At 39.5% G+C, this 24,141-nt stretch overlaps 1 protein-coding gene across 2 annotated transcripts; it reads left to right on the top strand.

Annotated features, from left to right (window-relative positions):
* The first annotated feature begins 27 nt into the window (after positions 1-27).
* On the top strand, positions 28-20,311 carry LOC5514794 (ATP-binding cassette sub-family B member 6). Of its 2 annotated transcripts, XM_032384378.2 has the most exons (22): positions 28-174; positions 2,015-2,344; positions 2,877-3,656; positions 4,418-4,503; positions 4,809-4,900; positions 5,151-5,249; positions 5,376-5,478; positions 6,148-6,237; positions 6,369-6,490; positions 7,605-7,714; positions 8,455-8,520; positions 8,866-8,991; positions 9,339-9,415; positions 9,613-9,676; positions 9,812-9,897; positions 10,356-10,518; positions 10,944-11,017; positions 11,321-11,421; positions 11,930-12,042; positions 12,434-12,528; positions 16,540-16,608; positions 19,236-20,311. In XM_032384378.2, exons 3-22 carry the CDS (start codon positions 2,883-2,885, stop codon positions 19,366-19,368), a joined length of 2,643 nt encoding a protein of 880 aa, XP_032240269.2. In that variant the 5' UTR covers positions 28-174; positions 2,015-2,344; positions 2,877-2,882; the 3' UTR covers positions 19,369-20,311. The 2 variants fall into 2 exon arrangements, with proteins under 2 accessions (XP_032240269.2, XP_032240270.2); XM_032384379.2 differs by lacking the exon at positions 2,015-2,344.
* The last annotated feature ends 3,830 nt before the right edge of the window (positions 20,312-24,141 follow it).

Raw genomic sequence — 24,141 nt, 5'->3', positions numbered from 1 at the left:
CTGCCTGTGGAATCTGGGACCGGTAGATCACAGTCCACCAAAGCGTGAAGCGCTTACTCATTCTGTGTGTGTATTATTCGGGGTGACACAGACGTTCTCTTTGATTTGACGGAATTTTAATTATATAAAAAGCAGAAACAACAAAACACTGTAAAGACGGGATATCTGGTAAAGGTAAATATATGCTGAAGCATCATATGTTTTCTCCGACTGGAAGAAATAACTAAAAGCGCTAAAAAAAAGGCACGTACATAAGACAGACGTCAAACAAAATTTGCGGACTAGTTTCGCATGCTTGCTAATCAGGGTTATCTTGTAAGGTAACGTCAAACAAAAGGCCACATAAAGTTTTTCTCGCGTCGGATGTAGTTGTTTTATTTATTAGTGTCTTTCACCTATTTTTTCGTGTCCAAAATGTAATATGTTGTAGGTTATGTAACGCGAATTATGATACTAAGCACACATCTGTTGTTTGTCTTAGCTTGCATAGCCCGTTGGCTTTTGATCGGCAAAATATATACAAGCAAAGCAATGTCTCAGTAACTTTTGAAAGTATTAACATATGTAGATTTCTGCTCGCCAGTAGCTTCGGTTATTCTGGCGCATAAGAATAAAAAGTAATCAGTTGGATAGAACAATCGTTCCCATCAACCATTGTTCCCGGCGTAATTAATCGATGAAAATCGATATCAATCGATGCTAAGCAATCGATTAATATTGGAAATCAATGGTTAATCGATGATCTGCAAATTTGTGGCCTTTCATCGATTAGTAATCGATGATGGTACCATGATGGATTAACACATTGACCCCTCAACCGGCCTGTACCGGCTTTGGGAAGTACCCACAACCCCAAAAAAATCATAAATGCAAAATAAACACAACAAGATGAAGATACTCAGGCGTCAGTCTAAGGGATAAATGGTCTTGAAGATATGCATCCAACCAAGGTGTTGGCAACTCCTCTTAAGCCAAATAACAGCACAGGTTCTTAGACAAATTTCAAATCGAACAAGGAAAGAAAAGCAGAATCACCCCTCTCAATAAAACGCTCAAAATACCACACAAGGGAGAGAGATCAGCAAACACAGCTCTAGACACAAATAGATACCTTTATTCTGATCCTCCAGGTTCACTTCCATGGCCTCAAAACACAATGTGCACTCCTTGAAGGCTTGTAAAACCACAAAGATGCCTTTACGGATTGCAAAGCATTCTGGGAGATCCAGGGAAAAATTCATGAGGGGAGGGCCAGTCAACACTCCTCTCCCCAAAGTCAGATGGTTTTTTATAAGTCTTTTCACCCCGAAGCCAAACAAATCAATTCCAGGTCATACAGACCCAGAATAGCAGTGTAAACAATTTTGGAATCAATTTGGTTTCAGAAAAGACAGCATTTAGGAGAGCTGTGGTGATTCATTAGAAAATTATTTTCTCATCCGGGCAAAGCCAAACAAGAAAAAATCATCATGAATCCACCTTTGCTTGCAAATATCCATAAGCAAAGCACTCAATTATGCCTCAAAAGACTTCATGATGTCCTGAGACACTCTCCTAATATGCTCATAGCTGTATTTTTAATGAAAAATACAAGCAACCATCAACTTGTGCTGGCTTCAGCACAACGACGAGGGATTAAAAGTGGGGACCGCAAAGCACTGTTGGAAAGCTTGGACACCGCTGACTAGGTGCAGCTGTGTTTGACTTTGACGGGCTGTATAAAACCCAGAATAGGAGGGAAGGTATCTGTTTTCAGTCTGTTTTTTGTAAAATCAGCTCTAAAATAGCCAGGAGTCAATGGGTTAATATCAATTTTCATTAAATATGATCTGAATGATAGCAAAGAACATAAAAGAGTACAAATGTATTATTTATTCAGTATATGTTCATTGTTAAAGGCCCTTAATGATACCTTTTTTAAACAGGCAACAACAGAGTTGTAAGCCTCTCTGATTATACAGATTGTAATAGCAGAGATTAGCTGTAATGAAACATGTCGCTGGTCCTTTTCCAGGCTTCACTGGCCCACCCCCTTTCCTCGACGGATCCTTGACGGATCCTTGTGGGTCCTTGAATAAAAGAATAAATGCCATTTATATTATGTCTTCCTGCACACAAGCGTCGGAGTAAACGCAATAATTCGAGCAGAGCTTGGGTGGCAAGATGATGAGTGAAGTGAGTGGCCTGCTATGATCTCTGTCGACAAAACGAGCAAAAGATTAAAGAGCATTTCTATTAATGCAACGAATTATAGCTCCACTAATGACTATCAACAACCGCAACGACAGTCTCCCTACACACAAGCGTCGGAGTAAACGCGTAATTTGGGAGCCGAGCTTGCGTGGTAAGATGAGTGAACCGAGCGGCCTGCTATGATCTCTGTCGACAAAATTAGCAAAACATTAAAGAGCATTTCAACAAATCATAGCTCCGTTTATGATTATCAACAATCGCAATGACAGTCATTCAGTAAACATATTTTTCGATACACAAACTCACATTATGAACATTTGTTGGCCCCGGAGAATGTTATAAAATAATATCAAATCCAGGGTAGTCAATCGATGACAGCCGATGATAATCGATGAAATTAAGGAATATCTTTGTGTGACTATGGATTAATCTTCGATTACCAATATCAATCGATATTAATCGGCTGATTTCATCAATTAATATCGATTTATCGATTGGCAAACCGATGATCGATTTTCATCGATTAATTACGCCGGGCATTGTCTGAGATTTGTCATCCATGACAAAGTAATTATTACATTTTCTTAAGAGGAGTCAATGTAATAATAGACCATGGTACAGTAAACATGATTAAGAACTTTTCATTAAAAAAAACATTGATGTGTTTTTTCTTTTTTTTTCAGAAAAGGATGTCTATCTGTAAAACCTATTGCGAGTTTGGAGAGAGCCTCATTAAAGGAGTATCAAAAGATGATGGCATGCCAAGATGTATCATGTTCACCTACCCACCAGCAATTTTATTGGCATTGATCTTGATTTTGTTATTGGCCCAACTGTACAAGAAACAAAGGAATTATAAAAATGTCTACTCACGGTTCAATTCTGGTGAAGATTACGAGAAAGGGGATTCCATTAACCAAGCAGCAAATAATGGAAACTTTCTGAACACTGCTGTTTCAAATCCAGCAAAATTTGTCCATGGAGAAGGCCAGAAATCATTTTTCTTTACTTATCAACAATTTCTGCATCTTTGTCTGCTGCTTGTTCCAGTAATTGACATCATTACTAAAGCATCATTGGAAAAGACACGCATCCAAGGTGTTGCTGTGTTTTATACCATTTCCAGTTTTTTCACCTGGACGGTTGCATTGGTGGTAGTTCGGGCAGAAAGTTTAAAATTCTATAAGCTTAGGGTGACTACACACTCTGTAGGACTGCTTCTTTTTTGGACATTGGCATTTATAAACGAAAATCTTTCTTTCATTTCCTGGCATAACAAAAACTGGTGGTTTATTGAGCGCAATTCTTCCACTAAGAAAGCAGAGTTTGGCTTGTTTCTTGCTAGGTATATAGCTGTTGCACAGTTGTTTTTGCTAGGGTTAAAGGCACCAGGACTCTACAAACAAGAACCGCTCCCAGTTACTGTAAATGAAGAGGATGGGACATTTGAAGGCTCCAGTGTGGTGAGTAGTGCGACAGAGCAAAAAAAATGGCATGAAATTTTCCAATTCTCAATATATAAGCTCAAGATTGCTCATACAAGGAGTTCCTCTGTCCAAAAGCTTAATTCCAAACTTTAAAGAAATTTAGAAGGTATGAAATTTAGATAATAGCGAGCAAAGTTGGCTTAATGTCTGATCAGAGCCCGACTTCTCCCTAAAAATAAGGAAAATTTATACTTTGAACATTTGAAAATTGCACTTCAAGCCTCATATCTCAAGACGAAACCATTAGAAAAAAAACACTTTTTGATATGTTGGTTTACATGGCATAAGGAACCTATATGCAAAAATTCAAGCTTACCTTATTTTGGGAAAACTTGCCATTTTTTTGCTCTGTCGAGTAGTGCTGTTATTCTCATCATTTCACTTTTCACACTAAAAGACAATGACTTCTGTCTGTCATCCCTGTCCTGTCAGTAGGCACTCCCTTTTTGCCAGACAGAGGGAACATTTAAATAGAAATCTGATTTGTTGTTCATTTATTAAGTGCAGCCCCAAGACCATAAAAAGGATTTAAAAATCCCTTTTTTTGAATCAGCCCTGGTGCTTTCCCTTGACCTATGTATATCATGTTTAAGAAAAATACCTTTTTAACTAGATTTAATAGCTGATGATTATGATGACAGTTAACACATTGAAACACCTTCTCAATGTTTTTATTTGAAAAGTGGAAAATATTGTAAGAATTAATAATTATTCATATGTGCTTTTTTAATCATCAGGTCAGAGATCGACGTGGACAGTCACCTTTCAAAGATTTCTGGAGAAAGACCATGATACTCTGGCCATTCATGTGGCCAAAAGATAGGTTAGTGACAAACCTTTTTTAGTCTAAAAATAGGCTGGATTTCCAGCCATCACTACGCCTCATCAGCCCCACTTGATGGGGGCATGTACTGCTGGCTCACAGAAAGGAAGTGGAAATCCAGCCTAGCATCTCGGTCTCTAAAGTATGACAAACCTAAAATTTCTTGTTATAATGAAATGAAAAATGTTACCTAGTTAAAAAACAATTCATACAGGTGTACATAGGTTTCCAGTCTGTTTCAAATATTTCATTTATTGTATTTACAAATAAAATAAAAGTTTATGTTTGTGCCCAACAAATTCTAGATTCTTGCAGCTCAAAGTGGTTATTTGCTTCATCTTGCTGGCAATGGGGCGTGCTGTCAATGTTCTTGTGCCCTACACATACAAACTCATTGGTGAGAACTTTATTTACCTTATACAGACAAAACATTCTTTCCATTGCTGATGCTAGCCTGTTTCCATTTTTTTGTAGTCATTGTAGATAAGCCTAGGACTACTGGTGTTTATGAAACATCCATTTTTAAACCATGAAAGGTGCTATGCCTTGATGTAGATTGGCTGTTGATCTGATCATCAAATAGAAGCCTTGAATCAGTTAACTTTCTTTTTTGCTTTGTGTTCTAATTATGGATCACTTGTTTTTAGTGAACAGACTGACCGGGGATAATAATCAGGTCATCACTGACCCATTGAAGCTCATTGCTCTCTATGTATTCCTGCGGTTCTTGAGTGGAGGAGGAACTGGTATTTATTTGTCTTTTATACTTCATATAAAACAAACTAACAAGTTCATAAAAATATACAGTACCTGCGAAGTCAGGACAAGAACCAGTGCTCAAGTCAGTAACTTTGTTATCTTTTGACATTAAGGTGGAATGGGCCTATTAAACAACATCCGTTCATTCCTGTGGATAACCATTCAGCAGTTCACAAGCCGCACTTTACAGGTCAAACTGTTTGAGCATTTGCACAGGTATGTATGAACAATTGGGCTTTAAGTTAAAATAATATTTACCTGAATTCTTGCCTATTTCAATATTTCCAACCTTGGGGTTAAAGCCCTGGGTATAAACCTGTGAAGAAGAATTTTTTAAAAGATTGGGAGGGGGCACATAACAGAACCCCCCCCCCCCCATACTGGTCATTTCCTTATAATTTTTCAAAATATTGGGGGGGGGCACATAACAGAACCCACCCCCCCATACTGGTCATTTCCTTATAATTTTTCAAAACATTGGGGGGGCCACATAACAGAACCCCCCCCCCCCCCCATACTGGTCATTTCCTTATAATTTTTCAAAATATTGGGGGGGGGGGGGCACGTGTCCCCTGTGCCCAACCCCTAGCTATGGTCCTACTATTAGACATTTTAATTTTAAATTTCAAAAGAAAATATTTTTGTTTATTAGGCACTTATAAAAAGGGTTAAACATGGTACTTTGTGCACTGTTGAAATATGCAAGAGGCATCAACTCTTGTGGGGTTTGTAAGAATCTCACAGTTTTCCCAGGAACCTCTCACACCCCAAAATAATGTTTACCTGAATTCTTGCCTATTTCAATATTTCCCACCTTGAGGTTAAAGTCCTGGGTATAAACCTATGAAGAAAACTTTTGCATTAATCTTTACTGTTTGATCCTAGCCTGTCTTTGAGGTGGCACATCACTCGCAAAACAGGAGAAGTGGTAACCATGGTTAATCGAGGTGCTACAAGTATATACAATCTGCTCAGGTGTGTTAAAGAGCCTTGTTTTATTTGGAAATATTAACAAGAAGCAATTACTGTATAACGAGTGAAGTGGTTTGCAGTTAAGGTCTAGTCATCATTTCTCATTCCTTGTCTTTTTTTATATTTCATTGTAGCTACATCCTGTTTAGTGTTGTGCCAACAATCGTGGATATCGTCATTGCTATTGTGTACTTCATTGCTGCTTTCAATGGCTGGTTTGGGCTGATTGTCTTTTTGACAATGGCACTTTACCTAAGTAAGTCATTTTTGCGCAAGTATGCAACCATTGATGTGATAGCAGTCTTTATTATCTATTTATTATTTATCACAAGTAAAAACATTTGGAATAGTGTAAAATTTGGGAAAATTTATAAATGCATCATGAGCACATTAGAAAACTGTGAGTTTTTGTATCAAATAAGGATCATTTAGACATGTTTCTCATTTCACCTTTATGTGACAGTGTTTTCACACCAACTCACACCCATGAATCTAAACTGCACAGATCAGTCTTCATATTTAGCCAAAATAGTATATTCTACAACACTTGCGTATAATCTCATTTTCTGATTGGTTGTTAGCTATAGTAAATCAGAGGAAATACCACAGGATTTGTCATTCACACAATCCTTGCAGGTTCACTTGAAGCGAAAGAGATGACAAACCTTGATTCAAATTCGAGAAATTTGGTTCTCAATCTTTTCTAGTAAATGTGTTTTCTATCCTTACATTAAAAAGGACATTAAAAGTAACAAAGACCGCAGGGTTTTGAAGCTAAGTTTTCAATTTTCGTTTATATGCGCACTCTGCAAACATTGCCCTCCTGCGCAGAGCTTTCTGTGTCGCTCATTTATTTTGCTGAAGTAAACGAGGGACACAGAAAGCTCTGCGCAGGAGGGTATGGAAACAATGGTTGCATGTGCTTACCATTTCAAACGAATGCACACTGTTTTGATTTTGTAAAATACTGTTTTTGTTGTTTGTGTTGTAGAAAACAAATTTCCCATAGTTCTCCGTACTCTTATACAACACAATATTCGTCACCTCATGATCAAAGTTTACTCTGCGGAACCACTCGACGTTACACGCCTCGTAACTCCACAAGATTTTGATCATGAGGTGAAAATTATTGTAGTGTATAAGAGTTCATACCACGGAAAACTATGGGAAATTTGTTAATTACTTGATACTGTTACCAGTAAGTGTTAAGTTGATTTGCACAGCACAAAATGCTAAATACATATTAACCTATTTTATCACAACTTTTTACACAATTGAACAAGTTCATGTATCTATTGTTTTTTTTATCTATAAAGAATATTTCTTGACTAATCACTTTCATTTAGGAATACATTATGTTATGCTTTCAGTTGTGACCATTGTTTTGACTGAATGGAGAACAAGTTTCCGCCGCTCCATGAATGTGAAAGATAATGATGCCAAAGCCAAAGCAGTTGATTCTCTTCTGAATTTTGAGACAGTAAGTAATTATAATTCATTAGTCTCTTACAGCGCGACCAAGAAAACCATGAACACTAGAAATATGTATGGAATGTTTGTTCCAACTAATCACTTGCGAAATATTCAAACAGTCAACTAGAAACATGTCTCAACTAGTCTCAGTGTCTAAATTCTCACGTCTGATTCGTCAGAAGACAATAAACATTTGAGACATATTTTAGGTGTTCACGGTTTTACTAGTTGCGTAGTAACTGTTAAATTTCTCAGTTTTTATTATATTTTTTTTATAATAATAAGAAGTGGATGTTACTTCCCAAACTCTGGGTGTACAAAGGATTGGTCAATTAGTTTTAGTTTTGGGATGATTTTATATAAAGCATATATGTTTCATTGTTGTTTTTTTCTTACAAATTGGAACTCAGGGGCTCTAATAATTTTTTTCTGAAGTAATGTAAAATGATTCTGTCTTTAATTATTTTTTCTGAAGTAATGTAAAATGATTCTGTCTTTAATTATTTTTTCTGAAGTAATGTAAAATGATTTTGTCTTCAATTATTTTTTCTGAAGTAATGTAAAATGATTCTGTCTTTAATTATTTTTTCTGAATGTAAAGTGATTCTGTCTTTAATTATTTTTTCTGAAGTAATGTAAAATGATTCTGTCTTTAATTATTTTTTCTGAAGTAATGTAAAATGATTCTGTCTTTAATTATTTTTTCTGAAGTAATGTAAAATGATTCTGTCTATAATTATCTTTCAGGTGAAGTATTATTCAGGAGAGGCCTTTGAGGTCAACAGACTAAATCAGCTTATCCTTGGCTACCAGGTAAATGTCTTGCACATAAGACTTTTGGTGTTTTTTTTTACCAGCCCTGTGTAACTTGTCAAACAGTACAGCAACTATCTATATCCTCGTTGTCTGGTAATAAATGTTTTTAAAGGCTTTCCCTTGGGTATTTTTTCCTCTGTTTTGGATCTCACCCCCTTCTTTAAGATTCTTTGACAATTGTGTAGCAAAAATAATAAGAAACAGTAGGTTAGTATGTGTCCTATTCTACCTATATGTGCATTGTTTTTTGCTTGTTGTGTTGTGCCTCTTGCTCAATAAATTTTTGTTCTTTGGAAAAAAATATTACAGTCATTGAATGAGTTTCCTGCTCATCTATCTTAGGATTCAGAGTGGCAGGTTCTAGGCTCACTAGCTGTACTCAACACTGTCCAGAATGTCATTATAACGTCTGGCCTGCTTGCTGGCGCTATGTATTGTGGCTACTTGGTGCAGAATGGTACTCTTGGGGTAAGTCTAATAATTTTGTTCTCTTAAGGGAATGATTTTCTTGGGATAAAAGAGTTTTTTGGCTAATGGTACATTTGGTTTAGTATGTGATAATAGCATTTTGGGGACAATGGTTCTCTGGGGTAAGTTATATGATGTTTTCATGTTATTATACTGGAAGGCTTCAAACTCTTCAATGGTAGATACACTTTCTTATAGCACTGATACACACAGTGATAGCACTGTTCACTGATAGGTGTTCGTTGAAAGTAAACAGCACCTTTAGTTGTGGATGAAGGGCAATTTTTTTCTATAGCTGTCACAAAAACAATACAATAACTTGTGGTTAACCTTCGTCTCTTTTCTAGGTTGGAGATTTTGTTCTCTATGTTACATACATTGTACAGTTGTATGTGCCCCTCAATTTCTTTGGAACCTACTACCGGTAAGAACACTGTTTTACCTGTTGTTCTTTCTCTTGAAATCCCTTTGTTATGTGTAAAACATGTTTCATATTCCGGATATCAAATTTTGCCAATCATCAATGCAAACCCCTGTATAAAAGTCATTTCCATGTTGTTTTTGGTCATTGTAGCGAAACTATCTTGTTTTTCAAGATGACCCTGTTCAATTGTCTTCTAGAATGATACAGCAAAGTTTCATTGACATGGAAAATATGTTTGACCTGTTTGGCCAGAAGAGAGAGGTAGAGTATCTCTTCACAATTGTGATGCCATAATTATTATCTAACTCGCTAAAGCTCATAAAAGCAGAAATTTTTTGATGTTCCTAATGCCCTTGCCTCAACTTGTCCAAGTCCTGGAATGTATGTGCATTACAGGTGGTTGATGTCCCTAATGCTCCTGCTCTGACCGTCACCAATGGACTGATTGAGTTCCGGAATGTTTCCTTTTCATATGATCAAAGGCAAGTTTTAATAATCTTCACCGACATTATTGAAACTTGACAGAAAACAAAGCAAAACGAATGATGTTCTATCTTTATTGCAAGTTTATATCGGTCTGACTATTTTAATAAAATGATGATATAAGAGTCATGTTTGGGGACAAAGCGACAAAAATATGGCTCTTATCGGGCCGCCTATGACGTTGGGACTTCCTATAATTTTTTTTATTATAAATAACTTTATTAATGTGGTAATGAATGTTGTAGATTAATAATATTAACCACAAAAGGAAGCTAAAATGGTTTATCATATATGGTAGGTTTTATACCGTATGTTTATTTGGATACCCTCAGTATAAGGATTGCTGTGAAAGTCTGTTAAGTTGTGCTTTATATGAAAAATCACCAGAAGATTTCTGTGGAAAATAGATCCGTGCATTTTTAAGTTGTGCTCATTGTTACTCTGGTGTTTTCTACAGAAAGCCTGTGCTGAAGAACATCTCATTCACCGTGTTCCCAGGGCAGACCCTAGCACTGGTTGGTAACTCAGGTGGCGGCAAAAGTACAATCATACGTCTGCTGTACAGATTTTATGATGTGGGCAGCGGTTGTATTAGCATTGATGGTCAGGATATTTCTAAGGTAAAAAGAATTGAGGTCCAGTACTACGTACCCTGGGAGGGGGGGGGGGGGGGCTGATAAAAACAAAACAGTCGCTAAAACCAGTTTGAAGGAATAGCACACACGGTTGTGGTCAACAGAAATATATATATATATATAGCAAATTTGGTGTGGTCGAAGGTATTTTTAACCCTAAGAGATAGCAGAATCGGAAAAACCATTCCCCTTAGGAATAGCAGTTGGTGGAATTTTATACCCTAAGAGATAGCAGACTCAGAAAAATCTTTCAACACCCCCTAAGGGATAGCAGTTTAATACAGGAACTGGTTCGTTTTAGTAGTTGTTTGAGAGAAAATTCCCCCTAGTATAACACGATTAAGTGTAAAATTCACCACTTTGTTCGCTTCATGGCATCTAATTCACGTGATTTTATTGCATTCCCTTAGGTTACATCGAAGTCTCTTCGTCAGGTGATAGGTGTCGTTCCCCAAGACACTGTCCTGTTTAATAACGATATCAGGTACTCCACTCCTGAGAAACTCGTCCATTTATACCATCACCTAAAGCAAGAATCAACAAAAACTAACTTAATTAAAACATTCAAATGTAAACAGACATATTGCTCGAAATTGTATTTTTAATATGAAACCGGAGGGCAACTACAGCTTTCACTTTTCACAGTTATTAGTCTTGTGCCTTTTGTGTAAGAGTAGTTTTGTGAATCAGTTTGATGCTCAGTAGATTCAGGTTTGATATGCGTGCTGCTTGCACGTGTGACGGTTCGACTCAATTTGACTAACGATCCTTTCTATTGTGACATCAGGTTTAACGTGCGTTACGGGCGCCTGGAAGCTGACGACGCAGCCGTGGAGGAGGCCGCTCAAGCCGCAGACATCCACAATCGGATTCTCACCTTCCCTGAAGGTAACCACCAAAATAAACCCTTAAAACAGCCCTTGGATAGATCTGAACAGCTCTACACTTAGCTCTGAACACCTCTACAATAGCTTTGAACATCTCTACAATAGCTCAGAACAGCTCTTAACTAGATCTGAACAGCTACATAATTTGGTTCCGTTTTAGGATTAAGGTGTGAAGTTCTTTGGTAGAAAATATGTGGCGGGGTTTTTCTAAAGCTGTTCCTGAAAAAGAATTTACTTTCGGCTTAGCTATTCATATCGAAGCTAGTCCAGTACTTCTTACAGTTTTGTATAAAAGCAGAATAAGGAACCTTTCCTACTATTTATTTATTTTGAGGCTTTTATTACGAGGGAGTTGCCATACGGACGCGAGGTCCACAGCGAGGCAAACCCTTACTAACCTACTTTCTGAATAACGCTTAAAAATATAAGTTAAACAATTGTTAATCAAAGATGATTTCATCTGATAAGCTTCCAAGTAACTAATAAATAAAATAAAATACTTTTTGTAGGATATAGCAGTCTTGTTGGGGAGCGTGGTTTGAAACTGAGTGGTGGAGAAAAACAAAGAGTTGCGATTGCAAGAACGGTACTCAAGAACCCCCCTGTAGTACTGCTAGACGAGGTAAAATCATAGTCTGTGTGGTTACTTAAAGTGGTGGGGGCTACAATAACTAGTTATCATTGCAAGAATCGTATTGAAGACCCTCCGCCCCATGTGTTACTTATAGTCAAGCTCAATGTACGCTTTTTTAAAGACCCCAATAAAACTGTCTGTCTGCCTGTCTGCATATAGCCGGACGGGTAACTAAGGGGGGGGGGCTAATTTAGAGAATATCTAGAGAAAATGGAGCAGTAGTTCTGTGCCCTTAGTAATTGACGTTGTAGTGTCCCTGCTCTATCATGCCAAAGTCATTCAATCAGTAGGCAAGGGGAGCGAGTAAGGAAAATTCCTTTTGCTCCGTTTAGCTCCTCTTGTACACATTGGTACTTATTTGTTTCATGTTTTTCTTAAGGCAACGTCGGCGCTCGATACCGAGACCGAGAGAAATATTCAAGCGTCCCTGAATAACATGTGCATTAATCGAACTACCATCGTAGTCGCCCACAGGTACCTACCTCTAAGAAAAACTGTTTTTACCATAGGAAACTTTTAGAACTATCGATCGAATAAAAGGTTTTAAGAGAAAACGGCTTATTAGAGCACATTATCCTAAATTGCGATCCGTGAAACTATCCGCTTCTATTAACTTCTATTAACCCGCACATCATTTAATCAGATGGGGAGGAACTGTGATCAAGGGGGTCTTGCTGTGTTAAGATTGCATTTGCATAAAGACACTCCGTTGTTTCCATTTTTAATAACCTGGCAGCATTCTAGCGTTTAAGGATAATTGAGCCTTGTTTCCATTGAAAATAATGTGCTTTCTATTCAACTATTCCGCAGTTGTTAATTGCCATTATGTATATATTCAGTGCATTGGAAACAGCTGGCTTTTAACAGGCCTTCTGGTTTAATCTTGTGCCCTAAAACTAAAACGGTAATGGCTGTTCCAAGTAGCACCGATAATGTTTTCCCATCCGTGCATCGGGCTAAACGTCAGTTTCTCTCCTCTAAGGCCAGAGGAGAAAATAATTAACATTGCCACTGGTAGCTTTAATTTGGTCGCTTCCATAGCCACTATCATTGAGAATGTTGTTCTCTTGCTTGCAATTTGTCGACGGTCGCGGCTTTATCAACCCGCATACGTTTTACTTGGATGCCTCGGGCTGTCCGATCTCCTTACTGGCCTTTTCGGTCAGCCGGTGATGGTCGCATACGCAGTTGGCAAACACACCGGAGATTTCGATTGTTTTGCACTTGCCTCTTTTTGTCGACTTCAATGGTTGCCGTAACTGCGATGGTCTTATTCCTTATGCTTACATCAATCGGCCTGGATCGCTACTTAGCGCTGTATCTACACCTGAGATATAGATCTGTGGTGACTATGAGGCGCGTGCTCGTCCTTTACGCCGGTTTCTGGGCGCTTTCTCTTACTCTTGTCCTCCTTCGTCATGTTGCCGAAGTGAAGAACTTTCTCGGTACGATACTTGCGGCCGGTTCACTTTTGCTTACTTTTATTATGGTGTGCGTAAACATAAGGATTTACGTCATTTCAAGACGCCACAAAGCTAAAACTCATTTTCAATTGGGAACTTTTTCGGTCCTACCCGTGCTTCATGAACCTCGCTTTTACAAGCAGTCAGGAACAGCTGAGGGGAGTGAGATTATTAAGGCGAAAGGCGCACACATTTCTACAGACACCACATCATCACCCGATATAACGCAAGTAAATGTAATGACAGTCAAAGCTTTAGTAACCAGAGAGGGGGACACCCTTTCCTCCATGGCTAAAGATGAGCAAGCCTTTGTAGCAGCTGCCGAGCAAGGCGAAACACGGAACACACTCAGAGTCCCTTGTTTGACGCTATCTGAGAGAAGCTCTACGGAATTGTCTGCGTCCGAAAATCTTATAAAACAGGAACGTATAGACAACCTTTCCGTTAAAGGGGCTTTTAAATCGGGAGGCATCCACTGCAAATCTCTTGCGAGTCGACAGGAAAACACAGAAAAACACAACGAACTATGTGCTCACGGGGGAAAAAGCTTACAGCGTATTTGTCATCATGAATCTGTTAAAACAGTCATCGAACTATGTGCTGACCGAGAAGGGCACCCTCAATCATCAAGTCTTGTAGAACGTACAGAAGATGATCACGGATGTGCAGCTAGAGGGATAGAACGCCCCCGGTCATCAAGTCTTGTAGAACGTACAGAAGATGATCACGGATGTGCAGCTAGGGGGATAGAACGCCCCCGGTCATCAAGTCTTGTAGAACGTACAGAAGATGATCACGGATGTGCAGCTAGGGGGATAGAACGCCCTCGGTCATCAAGTCTTGTAGAACGTACAGAAGATGATCACGGATGTGCAGCTAGGGGGATAGAACGCCACCGGTCATCAAGTCTTGTAGAACGTACAGAAGATGATCACGGATGTGCAGCTAGGGGGATAGAACGCCTTCAGTCACCATGTCTTGTTAACGTTAAGAAGATGATCACGGATGTGCATCTAGGGGGATAGAACGCCTTCAGTCATCAAGTCTTGTAGAACGTACAGAAGATGATCACGGATGTGCAGCTAGGGGAGTAGAACGCCTTCAGTCATCATGTCTTGTTGAACGTTCAGAAGATGGCCACGAATGTGCAGCTAGGGGGATAGAACGCCCTCAGTCATCAAGTCTTGTAGAACGTTCAGAAGATGATCACGGATGTGCAGCTAGGGGGATAGAACGCCCTCAATCATCAAGTCTTGTAGAACGTACAGAAGATGATCACGGATGTGCAGCTAGGGGAATAGAACGCCTTCAGTCATCATGTCTTGTTGAACGTTCAGAAGATGGCCACGAATGTGCAGCTAGGAGGATAGAACGCCTTCAGTCATCAAGTCTTGTAGAACGTACAGAAGATGATCACGGATGTGCAGCTAGGGGGATAGAACGCCTTCAGTCATAATGTCTTGTAGAACGTACAGAAGATGATCACGGATGTGCAGCTAGGGGGATAGAACGCCTTCAGTCATCATGTCTTGTTGAACGTTCAGAAGATAATCAAGAATGTGCAGCTAGGGGGATAAAACTCCCTCAGTCATCAATTCACCGATTGCACACAGAAGATGGTCAAAATTGTGAGGGTACGGGTATAGAACGCCCTCGGTCAAAAGCAGGCCCGAGTTGTGCAGCTACGTTCTTAGAGCAACCTCTATTATCAAGTCTTCCAAAACACGCAAAAGCTGTTGAAAATGAGGCGAACTGGATAGATCATATTCAGTCTTCAAGTTATCCACCATGTGAAGAAACTTTTGCTCTAAACAATGCTAAATCATTACAAGTTGACGAGTCAGCAAGTGCGCGTGGCACTGCAGCACAACACATCTCGGTTATAAATCTTAACACATAAGATGACTTGACGTTTACTATAAGCTCATTTTACATCGAATAAGGCGGAAAATTCCCCTAAGTACTTAGTGAGTAATATCAAACAAAATATCAAATGCGACTTTTTTTTAAATCGATGCGGCTTTTTGTAAAGTGACATTGAAATTCGAGCTTTTCGTTCTTGAGCTCATACGTAGCGCAAGGATGATCAAGAAAAAAATAACTTAAATAGCCAAAATCTGGGTATGTGAATTTCAGCCTCACGTTATTTGTGTTTCGAAAAGGGAAAATCAGTCCGGAATACAAGGAACTGATGGCCATTGTAAGAAATTGTATCTTCCTTCTCCATTTCTTCAAAGTGCGCATGTTCAGGGTTTTTCCGTCATGTCTTGCAGCGAGTGATTGACAGAATGAGGAATGCCAGAGAGGCAACCAATCACAAGTTATCAAAAAAACATCACCTGAAAATTGCTAGTCTCAAGGAGACCTCAGGAAAAAAAATAATCATTTTTTGTTATTCTTATTCGACGCTTATTTCAAAATTCAGCCTCCAGCTCTATATGAATAACTGTAATTTATTCATTATTAAAACTTAATCATCGATCAGTAAGAAATAATACAACTGCAACAAATATTCCAGTTCGCGTCTGTCATTGTTCAAAAACCAAAACAAAAAGAGTTAACTTATGGGTGCTAAAGCTTTCGTTCATTTGTACATTTTGGGGGGTTGGGAGATACCAGTTTACGTATATTAATTTAAGCTGCATTGTCACCAGCTTCCGAAGGGCCGACGGAATCAATTAGAATCCGCGCTATTTAACATGCCATCCGCTCTTAATTATCAGTCACATCCTCGAAGAATCTTCCAATAGACACACTGCTTTCAATATTTTAAAATTATTTTCATGCTTTCGTTAAAAATAATCGGAGATTGCTACGTAATCGACCGGAAGTAAACCGGTGACAATGCAGCTTTTTAAAGCCGCACTTAAAAGTGAGCTCGATACGCAATCAACGAGAAACAATTTGAGAGATGATAGTGCCACACAGGTCACCAGGCCTGATAAATGTTGCATTACCTCTTTGACTCCTTTATGATGAAATGAACAGTTTTATGCTTTATTCCTCATCTCTTGTACCTCAGGCTGTCAACTATCGTAAACGCTGATCAAATCCTGGTTCTACACGAGGGAGAGATCTTGGAGAAGGGAACGTGAGTACACACCATTCTTGCATACTGACAATTCTCGGCATTATTTTGGGAGGCCCTTTATATGCCATCCTAATTCTTCTCTAGGCATAGATAAACAATGCTAGGTCACCCTGTGCTTGTTAAGTCACCATTGTGATGTTAAGTCACCATTACGGTGTTAAGTCACCATTGCGATGTTAGGTCCCCCTGTGCTTGTTAAGTCACCATTAGGGTGTTAAGTCACCATTGCGATGTTAGGTCCCCCTGTGCTTGTTAAGTCACCATTGTGATGTTAAGTCACCATTACGGTGTTAAGTCACCATTGCGATGTTAGGTCCCCCTGTACTTGTTAAGTCACCATTACGGTGTTAAGTCACCATTGCGGTGTTAGGTCCCCCTGTGCTTGTTAAGTCGCCATTGCGATGTTAGGTCCCCCTGTGCTTGTTAAGTCGCCATTGCGATGTTAGGTCCCCCTGTGCTTGTTAAGTCGCCATTGCGATGTTAGGTCCCCCTGTGCTTGTTAAGTCACCATTGCGATTTAAGGTCACCCCTGTGCTTGTTAAGTCACCATTGCGGTGTTAGGTCCCCCTGTGCTTGTTAAGTCACCATTACGGTGTTAAGTCACCATTACGGTGTTAGGTCCCCCTGTGCTTGTTAAGTCGCCATTGCGATGTTAGGTCCCCCTGTGCTTGTTAAGTCACCATTGCGATTTAAGGTCACCCCTGTGCTTGTTAAGTCGCCATTGTGATGTTAGGTCCCCCTGTGCTTGTTAAGTCACCATTGTGATGTTAAGCCCCCTGTACTTGTTAAGTCACCATTGCGATGTTAGGTCCCCCTGTGCTTGTTAAGTCACCATTACGGTGTTAAGTCACCATTGCGATGTAAGGTCCCCCTGTGCTTGTTAAGTCGCCATTGCGATGTTAGGTCCCCCTGTGCTTGTTAAGTCGCCATTGCGATGTTAGGTCCCCCTGTGCTTGTTAAGTCGCCATTGCGATGTTAGGTCCCCCTGTGCTTGTTAAGTCACCATTGCGATTTAAGGTCACCCCTGTGCTTGTTAAGTCACCATTGTGATGTTAGGTCCCCCTGTGCTTGTTAAGTCACCATTGTGATGTTAAGCCCCCTGTACTTGTTAAGTCACCATTGCGATGTTAGGTCCCCCTGTGCTTGTTAAGTCACCATTGTGATGTTAAGTCACCATTACGGTGTTAAGTCACCATTGCGGTGTTAGGTCCCCCTGTGCTTGTTAAGTCACCATTGTGATGTTAAGTCACCATTACGGTGTTAAGTCACCATTGCGGTGTTAGGTCCCCCTGTACTTGTTAAGTCACCATTACTGTGTTAAGTCACCGTTGCGATGTTAGATCACCCTGTGCTTGTTAAGTCACCATTACTGTGTTAAGTCACCATTGCGGTGTTAGGTCCCCCTGTGCTTGTTAAGTCACCATTACTGTGTTAAGTCACCGTTGCGATGTTAGGTCACCCTGTGCTTGTTAAGTCACCATTACGGTGTTAAGTCACCATTGCGATGTTAGGTCACCCTGTACTTGTTAAGTCACCATTACGGTGTTAAGTCACCATTGCAATGTTAGGTCCCCCTATGCTTGTAAAGTCACCATTGCGATGTAAGGTCCCCCTGTACTTGTTAAGTCACCATTACTGTGTTAAGTCACCGTTGCGATGTTAGGTCACCCTGTGCTTGTTAAGTCACCATTACTGTGTTAAGTCACCATTGCGGTGTTAGGTCCCCCTGTGCTTGTTAAGTCACCATTACTGTGTTAAGTCACCATTGCGGTGTTAGGTCCCCCTGTGCTTGTTAAGTCACCATTACGGTGTTAAGTCACCATTGCGATGTTAGGTCACCCTGTGCTTGTTAAGTCACCATTACGGTGTTAAGTCACCATTGCGATGTTAGGTCCCCCTGTGCTTGTTAAGTCACCATTGTGATGTTAGGTCACCATTGCGATGTTAGGTCCCCCTGTGCTTGTTAAGTCACGATTACGGTGTTAAGTCACCATTGTGATGTTAGGTCACCATTGCGATGTTAGGTCCCCCTGTGCTTGTTAAGTCACCATTACGGTGTTAAGTCACCATTGCGATGTTAGGTCACCCTGTGCTTGTTAAGTCACCATTACGGTGTTAAGTCACCATTGTTAGGTCCCCCTGTGCCTGCTAAGTCACCATTGCAATGTAAGGTCACCCCTGTACTTGTTAAGTCACCATTGCGATGTTAGGTCACCCTGTGCTTGTTAAGTCACCATTACGGTGTTAAGTCACCATTGCGATGTTAGGTCTCCCTGTGCTTGTTAAGTCACCATTGCGATGTTAGGTCACCCTGTGCTTGTTAAGTCACCATTACGGTATTAGGTCCCCCTGTGCTTGTTAAGTCACCATTACGGTGTTAAGTCACCATTGCGGTGTTAGGTCCCCCTGTGCTTGTTAAGTCACCATTACTGTGTTAAGTCACCATTGCGATGTTAGGTCACCCTGTACTTGTTAAGTCACCATTACGGTGTTAAGTCACCATTGCGATGTTAGGTCCCCCTGTGCTTGTTAAGTCACCATTGCGATGTTTGGTCACCCTGTCCTTGTTAAGTCACCACGACTTCAGTCTCAAATGCAGTGTTAAATAACCGTGCTTTATTTTCCAGGCACGATGAGCTCCTCGCTGCCGGAGGTGTGTACGCAAACATGTGGCAGCAACAAATCCAGTCAGACGAGGAGGGAAAAGATAAGCAGGAAATTGAGGCGCAAGGCAGTACAGAGAAGGACAAAGAGGCGTAGCCAAGCGTAGGTAGTAGTGCTTATCTTTTGTGCAGTTTTCTCGTCATGTGACTTCACGCCGTTGTTGGTTGCTGTAGAAAGTAGCAGTCGATACGTGAACAATAGTAACCCAAGTAGTTTTTAGTGCTTTTAGTGTGAAATTTGTTGGCTGAGACAGCTTAGCACTGGAAGTTTCAAATGCGTGTGTACCTTGATACAAGTGTTTAATAAAGCTAGGCCCTATATATAGCCCGGACCTTTATACAAAAGCTAGGACCTGTATATAGCCCGGACCTTTATACAAAAGCTAGGCCCTATATATAGCCCGGACCTTTATACAAAAGCTAGGTCCTGTATGTAGACCTTTCAAATAAGGTTACACTTAATAAGAATCAATGTGTCGTAACCCGAAATGCTTCATGGATATAAAAACAAAACATGAGAAAAAAAAACGTGAATAGAAATCTAGGTTTTCAAAGCTGTATTTATTCTTGCTTTTATCCCTGTACACATTGGCTTTCAGGGACCAGTATTCTACTATTCAGCGTGCTATGACAAATGGATTCTTGAGTGCAATGTTGTTTGAAATAGGTGTATACGCAGCAAGGCTGGCTGCTGTTAGAACTTATGGCTAATATTGTAAGACTAGGTAAACGTGTTATAGGTAGGCACGTGTTTTAATGTTTATTTCTGGGATACCTGTGGGAGACTCCTTCAAGGCCAAAATTTGACGTCCTTTAGACACTCAGGAATAAGGTTAGGGTAATTACATTAATTTCTTATGTGTATTTTGGTGGGAAAAACGGGTGATATTGTCTACCAGAGAATGCTAGAGTTCTCGTGATGAGACCCAAAATATATTGTGGCAAATAATATGCGGGTTTATTGGAATAATGAATGAAACAATGATATGTATTTACTTATTACAATACTTACTGCTACTAAATTAAAAGTAGAGAGTTTGTTTGTTTGTAATATTTCTCATTATTATAGTTCCCCCAATGCTGCTGCTGCTTCCTAAGTGATGCTGTAAAAATCGCCATGAATATGATAATACTCAAAACATTTTTTGCTTATTTTAGATTTTATTACAAACCCTTACTTTATAGTTAGAAAATAGCATGGTCTCCAGTGGGAGACCGAAGTTCCAAGAAAGAAAGAATCAGCTCCCATCCATGTCTATATATCATCTGTCTTTGCATCTGTTTCTATATTCCTTTAAATTTCAAAGCAAATACACCCAAAGGAATGTTTGGCCATAGCCCCGCTTGTTACATCCATGGTATTCTGAAAGTTAACCAGATAGCCGTAGTCTTGCCTGAAGGAGTAATTCAAACAGCACCAGAAATATAGGGGCAGCTTATTGTTTTACAAGAGTAGCTGTTGGGAAACAACTTGGTTCACTAAGTATATCTTTTGACTTTTTAGATTATTGTTTGAAAATTACTATATCCTAAAAACTGTTTTGACCCCCCATTTTCTGAATTCAATGACAGTGCTAGCTCTGCTGTGGATTATATCTGTTCTTAGTATTCACCAAACCAGTGGATAGTGCATTTCGCACGATTTGCGTGGCTGAGAACTGTTTGCCAAACAGTGAATATCTAATGCTATTCACTGTTTTGAGCCGGCGCGCGCTATTTATATCTTGTCACGGAGACAAACTTGTGTATTTTTCTGAATTTAGTAAATAAAATGATTTGGTGAATGCTAAAATAACTATTCTCCTCAGGCTCGGTGAACGGAGTAGGATATATACCTCGACGCTATTATATAAGCATTATTTGCTTATTCAGATTTTTTTAGAAACTAGCAAGGTCTCTGGTGGGGGATTCCAAGAAAAGATGAATCAGCTCCATTTTTCATCTGTGTCTATATATCTGTCTTTACATCTGTTTCTTTATTTAAAAGCAAAACCATAGGCCCCCTTGTTCCACCTACTTGACTGAAGCAACAACCCGAAGCAATAATTCGGACAGCATAAGAAATATAGGGGGTGGGTGGGGCACCCCATTGCAAATAAGTATGCGGGTTTATTGGAACAACAGTTAAAACAATGATACTTAAGTACTTACTTATGTAGTTATTACAATACTGCTATAGTGTGTAGATAAGTTTTGTTTTCTTCGTAAAATAACTTTATCCCTCATTGAATGTCATTTTAATTTTATGGAACATTTTCAATGAAATCTAGAGCATTGTGTTGTCTTTGTAATGTTGTTGATCTCGATCCTTATATGTAAATGTTATAATTTCAAGTCTGGATATTCTATAGCCTTCTCATTTGCTTCAAAATAAAAATGTTTAAACAATATGATAGCATAAATAGATAATGTTGTTTACTTTGTACTTTCATAAATGAGATAATAAATTTAATCTAAATTATATTGTTAATACAATATTGCTTAATTTGTGTGTTAAAATAAATTTACCCCTAAGTGATAGCACATTGAGGGCAGTGAACCAAAGAAATGTTTAACATTTTCACATTCTCAGTTTTCCTGAATTTTATTTCGGTGTTATTTCTGCTGCGGGGATAGTATTTGTAAGATTTTACACTGTAAAAGATAGGACAATCAGCCCCATCTACTTAAATGTAGCACACCTCGAGTCCAGCCCCACTTCAAGAGATGATGCTTCTTACCTTTCTTGCCCCAATCAGTGTTGTGATATGGCATATACAAAAAAAAAAAAAAAAGAGATTATACATGTTTTTATTATATCCAAGGTGGTGGGCAATAGAATGTTTGTCATACTTGTCACAACACAGGGCCTAAACAAATTGCAGATCTCAGGTATCCCAGTCAACCCTGCGCGCAGGGTCTAGTTGAGTTTTGTCCACTAACTGACATACTTCGGGTCACAGTCCTATGTAAGAGATCTAGACTCTGAACAACAGAGTACCGGACTATTCGCAGGCTGATAGCGTGAGTTTAGAAACGCGTTGACAACATTTGTCTTTCGACAAAAAATGTTGCATGTGTTTAGTTGTAGTGTGTTCGAAGTATATATACTATAAAAGCAAACCGACAACCAACGAGAAGGTCCAACCTGCAGAATCCCCCCATCCCTCCTCTCCCCTCCTGCAGACCCCGCTGGGCGTTGTCGCGAATAGAGCCAGCGGGTGGAGTATCAACCACCATTTAACCTATTTCCTCACTGCAGTTGAGCAATATGATAACAAATTTATTATCACTGCAGCGGCGTAGCCAGGATTTTTAACAGAAGGGGGCCCAAAAGGCCCTTCCAAGGCATTTTCTCCTGTATTTACGATAGTGTCTCATGCCTTAGTAGATTCTCGTAATTTCTCTCGTAATTAGATGCGACTGTTTTTATAATTCCTAAGATAAACTATATAATAATGACGTTGATATTACCAATAAATCTCACAACAGAGGGTTTGGTTGGTTACTCAAATTTTATTCATTCGTGACTCCATCGCTGGTAGCCTGCGTTTCAGCTCGAAATACAGCCGTTCTAAAAAAGAATGATAAATAGATTTATTTAGACTTTAAAACTCTAGCTAGGGCAAAGGAAAGCGGGGAAATAGATAAACAGGCATCCAAAAGGTGGATGGGTAAAATGTGCAAAAGACACACTAGGCGTTAAAAATGGATAATAATTTTCCGGATATCAGACGGCTAACAAGTCCCCCCCCCCCTCCCCCACCTAAAATTTCGCCCGAGTTACGATGTTTGCGGCGATTTTTATCGCGGGCATGTACAGGACCCGAAATGATCCCAGGACCCGATACGATCCCAGGACCCGAAATGATCCCCAAAAGTACCCCAACTGATCCTCGGACCCGAAACGATACCGAGGAGTCCCCGAAATCAACCCCAAGGAATTACGGTAATGGACAAAGGGAAAGCAGAAGAAATACTTGCAATTCTTGAAGCATAATAAAGGGTTAACAGCGACTCGGTTTCTAAACAACGTGACTTAAAAATATTAAATTCCAACACAATACTTCTATTTATTACATTGCCCGGCGTTAAACCCATAAACAGAGTCCAAAACAAATACACAACTTTAAATTGCTACTGAAAGGAATATAGCATAAACATAGCACAGCTTTGCTCAGATCAACCAAACTTTTGACCTTCCATCACACTCTTAACATTTTGCGGTTCCGACACATGACTCCGACACTATAAATCTCATTTCCGGTAAACATCACCCCTAAAAATTAATATTCATCTGACAACCAAACATGTATTTCACCACGAAATCCTTGTTCACACGAGCGAATATTCACCGACACATTTTAGGCAGCCGGTTTGGCCGAGAAGATGGAATGACAAAAGCACACTGAGTAATACACTCGAACAACCCTTCTACTACCGATGCAAAATATTAAGAAGATGTGAAAGCAATATTATGTGAGTTTTGAATTTCCTCATGTAGTCGTGCGTACACCCCGGCATGATCTCATGATATGATAGGTCTTTCATTCACCGAAAACAAACATGCCAAAAAGTTAATGTAAATTTCCTTTTAATAACACAAACAAAGCTAAATGTTTCATATGTTTTTAAAACTGAAAGCCAATCCTTACACATTCCTTTAGTTGTCCATTACTGTAATTCCTTGGGGTTCATTTCGGGGACTCTTGGGGATTGTTTCGGTCCCGGGATCAGTTGGGGTACTTTTGGGGATCGTTTCGGGTCCTGGGATCATTTCGGGTCCTGTACAGGCATTAGGCGAACAAGAATTCGATTGCAAAAACTACAGCGAATTTAGCAAAAGCTTCGAATCTCCTGCGATAAATATAAAGGGTAATGATTTAGGGGA

This window comes from Nematostella vectensis, chromosome 2 (assembly GCF_932526225.1).
Source record: "Nematostella vectensis chromosome 2, jaNemVect1.1, whole genome shotgun sequence".
Taxonomy (NCBI): Eukaryota; Metazoa; Cnidaria; class Anthozoa; order Actiniaria; family Edwardsiidae; genus Nematostella; species Nematostella vectensis.
Note: the sequence above shows the minus strand (reverse complement) of the source record. Positions and strands in the feature narration are given on the sequence as shown.